Source organism: Sapajus apella, unplaced genomic scaffold (genome assembly GCF_009761245.1).
Source record: "Sapajus apella isolate SASKATOON/1434 unplaced genomic scaffold, GSC_monkey_1.0 scaffold12, whole genome shotgun sequence".
Classification (NCBI taxonomy): Eukaryota; Metazoa; Chordata; class Mammalia; order Primates; family Cebidae; genus Sapajus; species Sapajus apella.
The window spans coordinates 3002699-3011564 of NW_022436952.1; the positions used below are offsets into that span (position 1 = coordinate 3002699).

The window sequence follows — 8866 nt, forward strand, 5'->3', positions numbered from 1 at the left end:
AGACAACCTGCTGCAGGACCACCTGCTGCCGCCCCAGCTGCTGTGTGACCACCTGCTGCCGCCCCAGCTGCTGTGTGTCCAGCTGCTGCAGGCCCCAGTGCTGCCAGTCTCTTTGCTGCTAGCCCATCTGCTGCCATACAACCTGCTGCAGGACCACCTGCTGCTGCCCCAGCTGTTGCATTTCCAGCTGCTGCCAGCCTTTCTGCAGTATCTCTAGCAGCAGTAGCTCCTCCTGCTGTGGTTCCAGCTGCTGCAGGCCTTCCTGTGCGATTCCAGTTGCTGCCACTCCAGCTGCTGGTAGACCACCTGCTGCAGAACCCAGTGTTTTCAACCCAGCTGCTGTGTGTCCAGTTGCTGCCATCCAACTGCTGCCAGACCACCTGCTCCCACCCAACCTGCTCTAGCGGTTCTTGCTGCTGCTGCTCTCATCTGGACTCACCTGATTCTCATCAGCCAGCATTCCTGATGTAGTTCATCTGCGAGCTTAGTTATGGGAAGCTAGTTAGAAAACTTCAGTTCCAACTGATTCTTAGATAGAATCTGACCTCCAAATATGTGCCCCCCCCAACATTTTACCTCTGTACCAAATGAACATAAGTTGTAATTTGCTCTGAAATCTGTCAACTACCTTAATTGAAATATTTGCTCTCTGCCATAATTTCTCATATGAAACTATCCCATTTTAAACAAATATTTATCTAAATAAATCTTAAATAAATTTTTCAGGCATATAAATATACAGATACTGTGTATCATTAGTTTTCTTTTTTGAGTGTCGTCATTATCAGTCAATTTTTCCATTGCTCTTCTCCGCAGAGGAGAAGACCACAGCACATATTTTCAGGGGCACCACCTCTATTTCCTCAGCACTCTTTATTCTAAGATACAATGGTGGTTTCTTAGAACAAGCACCTGGAGCTCTACTCTTGAAGAGTTTCTCTAGCCAAGGAGCAAGCTCTGGACTATAGAGTTTAAGCCTCTCAGAATACTATGCAACCACAAAAAAGGATGAGTTCGTGTCCTTTGCAGGGACATGGATGAATCTGGAAACCATCATTCTCAGCAAACTGACACAAGAACAGAAAACCAAACACCGCATGTTCTCACTCATAAGTGAGTGTTGAACAATGAGAACACACGGACACAGGGAGGTGAACAACACACATTGGGGTCTGTTGGGGGTTGGGGGGCTAGGGGAACAATAACAGGGGGTGTGGACGTTGGTGAGGGATAACATTAGGAGAAATACCTAATGTAGGTGATGGGGGGATGGAGGCAGCAAACCACCATGGCATGTGTATACCTATGCAACAATCCTGCAAGATCTGCATATGTACCCCAGAACTTAAAGTATAATAAAACACACACACACACACACACACGCAGCCTCTTGGGACAGCACTCAACAAAGTGGGGGCTGGTGAACACATGCTCTAGTTATTTCTCCTCCAGTTGGGAACATGTTGTAGCAGCCTTTCAGAGGTCCTCAGAGAGACCTAATTCCAGCTGCCTAGAGGGGTATTCTGATTATTAACTCATCCTGTCTCTACTTCCCTCCCTTTCCTGGAGCATTTTTCATGTTCCATTCAGCACTTCTTGAGACCATCTCCCACTTATACTCCTGGGTCTGCTCCAGTGGGTTCCCAATCTAAGACATCAGTGTTTCTAATTTCAGTATTAGTGTCCTTCAAGACATTTTTTCTTTTTTATTGATATATAACAGATGTACATATAAAATGTTGATACATCCATATAATGTGGAAAGATTCAATCAGGGTAATTGGATTATTCATCATAATTTATCTTTAAGCTAGGAACATCTGAATTATTCTTTTTTAGCTACTTTGAAATATTTAATAGATTGTTGTTAACTGTAGTCATCCTACAGTTCTATTGAACACTAGGTCATAGGCCATATTTTTCTAACTTATATTTGTACCCATCAATCAACCTCTTTATTTCCCCCAGCCACTCCCCTTTGACTCTGATAACCAGCAATCTATTCTTTATCTTCATGAGTTCTATTCCATTAGCAATTTGTCTTTCTGTGCTTTGCCTATTTCATGTAACATAATTAAATCATTTTTGTACAGTATCAGTGGTTACCCTGGTGTCATGGTCAACTCTTGAGTGTACTGTCTACTAAATTCAAAAATATTCTGAATAATCTTCTCCTTCTTCTTCTTCTTCTTCTTCCTCTTCTTCTTCTTCCTCTTCCTCTTCTTCTTCCTTCTCCTTCTCTTTCTCATTCTCCTTCCTTCTCCTTCTCCTTCTCTCTCTCCCTCTCTCCCCTCCTCCTCCTCCTCCTCCTTCTTCTTCTTCTTCTTCCTCTTCTTCTTCCTCTTTTTCATCCTTCTCCCTCTCCGTCTCCCTCTACCTCTGCCTCTGCCTCTGCCTCTGCCTCTGCCTCTCCCTCTTCCCATTCCCCTCCCCATTTTCCCTCCCCCTCCCCTCCCCCTCCATCTCCCTCTCATTCTCCTTCTCCTTCTTCCTCCTCCTCTCCGTTTGGGCACAATTATCTCTAGACTAGTTGTCTTTAATATCTCTCTCTCTCTCTCTCTCTCTCTCTCTCTCTCTCTGAGATGGAGTATTGCTCTGTCACCCTGGCTGGAGGGCAGTGGTGCCATCTTAGCTCACTGCAACCTCCACCCTGCAGGTTCAAGTGATTCTCCCACCTCAGCCCTCTGAATAGCTAGAATTATAGGCATCTGCCACCACAGCCAGCTAATTTTTGTATTTTTAGTAGAGATGGAGTTTCATCATGTTGGCCAGGCTGGTCTTGAACTCTTGATCTCAAGTGATCTCTCTGCCTCAGCCTCCAAAAGTGTTGGGATTACAGGCATGAGCCATCATGCCCAGCCTTCAATCTGTTTTTCTTCCATATCATTATATCTGAAGACATACAAATGGTCAATAAGCATATGAAATAATGCTCATCATCACTAAATCATCAAACAAATGCAAATTAAAACCACATTGAACAATCATCTTATACCAGTCAGAATGGCTGTTATTAAAAAGACAGAAATAACAATTGTTGATGAAGATACAGCTGAAAGGGAACCCATCAACAGTTGGGAATGTAAATTAGTACAACCTCTATGAAAACCAGTATGGAGATTTCTCAAAGAACTAAAAATAGAACTATAATTTGATTCAGCAATCCCATGACTGAGTGTCTACCTGAAGGAAAAGAAATCATTATACCAATAATGTACCTGCATACATGTTTATCACACCACTATTTATAGTAGCAAAGATATGGAATCAACCTAAATGTCCATCAATGGGTGACTGTATAAAGAAAATGTGTTATATATAAACAATGGAATACTCTTCAGCCATAAAACATAATGAAATCATGTCTTCTACAGAAACGTGGATGGAACTGGAGGCTATTATCTTAAGTGAAACAACTGAGACATAGAAAGACAATATAGCACGTTCTCACTTACTGTGGGGCCAAATGATGTGTGCACATGGACACAGAGTGTGAAATGACAGACAGTGGAGAATCTGAAGGGAAGGGTTATAGGAGGGGAATGGATGATGAGAAATTACTTGAAGGGCAGAATGCACATTATTTCAGTGATGGATACTATAAACATCCTGATGTGACCATTATGCAATATATCCATGTAACAAGATTATACTTTTATAAATCTACATGAATAAAATATTTTAAAGATATCTGAATTGGAAAGGAAGAAGTTAAATTGTTTCTATTTGCAGGTGACATGATCTTATATGTAGAAAACCCTAAAGACTCCACTAAGAAGCTGTGAGAACTAATAAATTCAGTAAGGTTGCAGAGTATAAAATCAACATACAAAACCCAGTAGGTTTTCTATAAACTAATAGCAAACTATCTGAAAAAGAAATCAAGATAACTATTTCATTTACAATAGTTACAATAAAATTAAAACTTGGGAACAAATTTAACCAAGAAAGTGAGGATCTCTACACTGAAAACTGCCAAACGAAAATGAAAGAAATTGATGAAATCACAAATAAATGGAATGTCCTGTGTTCATGAACTGAAAGAGTTAATATTGTCCAAATATTTTAAAAGCAATTTACAGATTTTATGCACTGCCTATAAATATACCATGACATTCTTCATAGAAATAGAAAAAAAAAAACAGTTCTATAATTTGCGGAGAACCACCAATAACTAAAGTAATCTTGAACACTAAGAACATAGCTAGGAGCATCACATTCCCAGACTTCAAAATAAGCCACAACACCATAGTAACCAAAATACCATCATTGTGACATAAAAACAAACACATAATCCAATGGAATATAATACAGAGATCAGAAATAAAGTCACGTATTTACAGCCAATTGATTTTCAACAAAGGTGAGAAGATAGGGTTAGGACAGTTTCTTCAATAAATTGTGTTAGTGCCAGGTGCGATGGCTCACGTCTGTAATCCCAGCATTTGGGAGGCCAAGGCAGGTGGATCATGAGGTCAGGAGTTCGAGACCAGCCTGGGCAACATGGTGAAACCCTGTCTCTACTAAAATACAAAAAAATTAGCTGGGCATGGTGGCAGAGGCCTGTAATCCCACCTACTTGGGAGGCTGAGGTAGGAAAATCGCTTGAACCCAGGAGACAGGGGTTGCAGTGAGCCAAGATTGTGCCACAGCCCTCCAACCTGGGTAACAAGAGCAAGACTCTGTCTCCAAAAATAAATAAATAAATAAATAATTGTGTTGGGAAACCTAGATATCCACATGCAGAAGAATGAAATTAGTCCCTTATTTCTTACAATATACGAAAATCAGTTCAAATCGATTAACGGCTTGAATGTAAGATCAGAAACTATGAAACTTTTGGAAGAAAGCTTAGGGGAAATATTCATGACATTGGTCTTGGCAATGACTTTTTGAACATGACCCCAGAAGCACACGCGATGAAAGAAAAATTAGATGACTGAGATTACATCAAACTAAAAAGCTTCTGCACAGCAAAGGAAACCACAAAAAGAAGGAAGAGATAACCTACAGAATGGGAGAAAATAACTCTCATAAGAGAAAAAACATCTCATAAGGGGTTAATATCCAAAATATATAAGGAGCTCAAACAGCTCAGAAGGAAGAAAACAAAAAACTGATTAAAAATGGGCAAAAGACCTGACTAGACATTTCTCAAAAGAAGACACACAAATGGCTAACAGGTATGCGAAAAAGCACTCAACATTACTAATTATTAGGAAAATACAAATCAAAACCACACTGAGAGATCACCTTACTCCTGTTAGAATGTCTATTATCAAAAAGACAAAGGATGATAAGTTATTGGCAAGGATGTGAAAAAAATCCCTTTGTTTTCAACAAAATGCTCTTGTCCAGATGTAGTAATATCTATTCTTACTACATCTGGACAAGAAAGATGTAGAATACAATAGAGAGTGTATTATCTCTATTCTCTGTGAATAGAGATAATACATTATGTTCTTTAAATGTTTTCAACAAGTTTAAACCATTAAATGGACAAACATTATGGTGCAATCTGATAATCACTTAGTTATTAAGTAAACAAAAACAAGGAAGCTGGGCAGTATATAAGAAGCTGTGGCCCAAGAACACTTCCAAACTTGAGAACCTCATTCTTCTAGAAACCCATCTAGAACCTCCACCCTCTGACACCATGGTCAACTCCTGTTGTGGCTCTGTCTGCTCTGAGCAGAGCTGTGGCCCGGAGAGCTGCTGCTGCCCCAGCTGCTGCCAGACCACCTGCTGCAGGACCACCTGCTGCCGCCCCAGCTGCTGTGTGTCCAGCTGCTGCAGGCCCCAGTGCTGCCAGTCTGTGTGCTGCCAGCCCACCTGCTGCCACCCCAGCTGCTGTGTGTCCAGCTGCTGCAGGCCCCAGTGCTGCCAGTCTGTGTGCTGCCAGCCCACCTGCTGCCACCCCAGCTGCTGCATCTCCAGCTGCTGCCGCCCCTCTTGCTGTGAGTCCAGCTGCTGCCGCCCCTGCTGCTGCCTGCGTCCAGTCTGTGGCCGGGTATCCTGCCACACCACTTGCTATCGCCCAACCTGTGTCATCTCCACCTGCCCCCGCCCCATGTGCTGCACCTCTTCTTGCTGCTAAACTCTCCTTGTGATATTTGTCATACTATGAATGTCTTCATTAGTCATATAAAATGCTCTGTAGCTAGCCAGTCACTGGAAAAATGACACTTCCTTGTCAAGTTGTCTCATGTGGCATTCAGAGTGGCCATTCAGTTCTTCTAGGAAATGACAGACATAAACACATTCATTAAAATATGTTATACCAGACCCCACTGTGGTTATTTTTAGATAACCAGTGTCTTCATTCTAAGGGGACACTAACTGTGATGATCTCATATAATATTGTTTTCATATATTAATAAACAGCCATTTCCCTAATATTGAAGTCTCCTGATTTGTTAGTGATTTGACTGCCTGTGCCTGTGTATGTGTGTGTGTGTATATGCATATGTGTATGTGTGTGTGCATGTATATGTGTGTGTATGTGTGTGTATGCATATGTGGGTGTATGTGTATGTGTGTGCGTGTGCATGTGTATGTGTGTATGTGTATGTATGTGTATGTGTGTGTGTATGTGTATGTGTGTGTGTCTTTACCTGTCACTTCACACCAAGGGCCATCTCTCCTCAAATGCAGGAGAGCATGTTTAAGAGACTGGGCCTTGATTCATATTACTTGTATTGGACTCAAGACTCCACTGGGTATTTGTTGTGTGGCATGGGGCAAGTTGTTTAACGTCCCCAGACCTCAGTTTTCTTTCTCTGTGAATAGAGATAATACATTACATTCTTTAAATGTTCAGAGACATAATCCATGTAATATATTCACCACAGGGCCTGGTACACAATGCAGCATAGGCTCATAATGAATACAGTTTCTGGCCAAGTGAGGTGGTTCACATCTGTAATTTCAGCACTTTAGGAGGCTGAGGGGGTGGATCACTTGAGTCCAGGAATTCAAGACAAGTGTGGGAAACATGGTGAAATCCCTTCTCTCCTAAAAATACAAAAATTAGTTGGGTGTGGTGGTTGTAGTCCCAGCTGCTTGGGAGGCTGAGGCAGTTGAATCACTTGAACCCAGGAGCCAGAGGTTGCAGTAAGCCGAGATTGCCTCACTGCACCCCAGCCTGGGTGACAAAGCAACTCTGTCTAGATAAACAAACAAATAAACGGTACCCCGGGCTAGAATAATATCGCAGTATAATGTTCTTTTTTGACAGAACAGCAAGGAAATTTGTAACATTGTCGCACTGTCTTCTATAACTTAAAATTAAGTTTTGGGATATGCCTCAAATGTCTCTTAAAAACTCCAGCAAGTTGAACATCATGAATTTTGTCTGACTGTATTTCTACTTCCAGTATGTTCCATTATTGGCTGTGGAAATTTTGAGTGTTCTCTCTACCTCAAGTACTTTTTCCTTCCTCTCCCTCCCCTTCTAATCCCTTTACCTTCCTTCTGCCTCCCATCCTCTTTCCTTCCTTCCTTCCTTCCTTCCATCCTTCCTTCCTTCCCTCCCTCCCACCTCCTCCCTCCCTCCTTCCCTCCCTCCCTCCTTAACATAAAATTATCTTTCAGAACATAAAGTGTACCTTCTAAGTCAGGATTTCTGGAAATTTATGACATCCATGGAAGCTTTCTCATAAAAGTTTTACATCTTTTTATTAATAGATGCTCAAAGTCTTAGTATTTCCAGACTGAAACTCCTTTATAATTTTAGCCTCTAATGTTACAGAGGTTTCTGCATTTTCTGGATGGTTTTACTCCCTCATTTTGGGCTTTAACCTCCTTGCTTCATCTTAAGAGAACATGGGTGGGACTTTTCCTTGAGATTCAGTTTCTCATCACCAAAACTCAAATAAGTGTTATTCTATGTAGATAAGAAAATGTGTCACAATATGTGCAATATATCTTATTTATATAAATAGAAGGGTTTATATGTTTCAGCTAACAATCCAAAGTATATTAAAACTGTTAAATCCAAAATTTCTACAAATTGTAATTTTTTAATTAGCTGTGTTATATTTCCAAAGAAATGTAACTAAGAGCTAATTAGCATTTCTTAAATGTAAAAATAAAGAAGTTTTAAGTTGTCAAGAGAAAGCATGAATAGAAGTTAACATTAAGTGGGCTCACTCCAGCACAGGTTAGGTGCTGTATTCTTAGCATATCATAAAAACGCCTTGCAGACACTTTTGGCTTCAGCCATTTCCATTCACCCTAAATTATTCTACAGAGTACAGACTTGTCAGTTCATACATCAGAATTAACAAGTCTTTTATCCTCCCATATGTTCTTCTTTGACAACTGCCCATTAGAGAATGCTGGCTTTGGTTTTAACATTATGCTTTATTAGCTAGAGTGAAATCAAAGACTATAGATTTTATATGGTCTTTTTAGTATTAAAGTATATGAGGCTTGTAATTTCCTCTTTCTACAAGAACTGGGTCACAGCAGGAATGAGATGACACAGTGTTTCTGTGTAATAAAGAGACTATTTGCAAAGGTGTAGCTGGAGTTCAGGAAAAGCAACAAGGAAAAGCTTGGTACCCAGGGCTCACAATAAGAAGGAGTAGGTACCCCAGGTCTGAAGGTCTATGCAATGATTTGGGTGAAATGCCCAGAGGGTGGCATGTGGAACTTTTAGGATTGGTATGCACAGACACTGAAGTACAGTCATTGCCTTTGAGGAGAGTTATGGTGCTTTAAAAAGTCCAAAGATGATGTGGGAGACACTGTGGTGGTGAAACCCAAGGTAGATATAAATTTATGAATGGGAAAGTGTGACTGGAGCCATTACTCTGGGCACATCAGCTTTACCTAAATGCACAGTACAGATGGATTTTAAGTG

The 8866-nt window shown here is 40.9% G+C and overlaps 2 protein-coding genes across 2 annotated transcripts in view; both read left to right on the forward strand.

Annotated features, from left to right (window-relative positions):
• Nucleotides 1–301, forward strand: part of LOC116552829 (keratin-associated protein 4-3-like) — a 5596-nt gene extending 5295 nt beyond the window's left edge. Inside the window, 1 exon segment of the mRNA XM_032279717.1 lies at nt 3–301. Within this exon segment, the coding sequence (XP_032135608.1) occupies nt 3–122 (120 nt within the window). The 3' untranslated portion in view covers nt 123–301.
• A 5315-nt stretch (nt 302–5616) lies between these two features.
• On the forward strand, nt 5617–6387 carry LOC116552836 (keratin-associated protein 4-8-like). Its single transcript, XM_032279723.1, has one exon. The coding sequence runs from the start codon at nt 5657–5659 to the stop codon at nt 6095–6097; it is 441 nt and encodes a 146-aa protein (XP_032135614.1). The 5' UTR covers nt 5617–5656; the 3' UTR covers nt 6098–6387.
• Nucleotides 6388–8866: the final 2479 nt, after the last annotated feature.

Coding starts and splice junctions, on each gene's coding strand:
- LOC116552836 (XM_032279723.1), top strand. CDS start 5,657: ATGGTCAACTCCTGTTGTGGCTCTGTCTGCTCTGAGCAGAGCTGTGGC.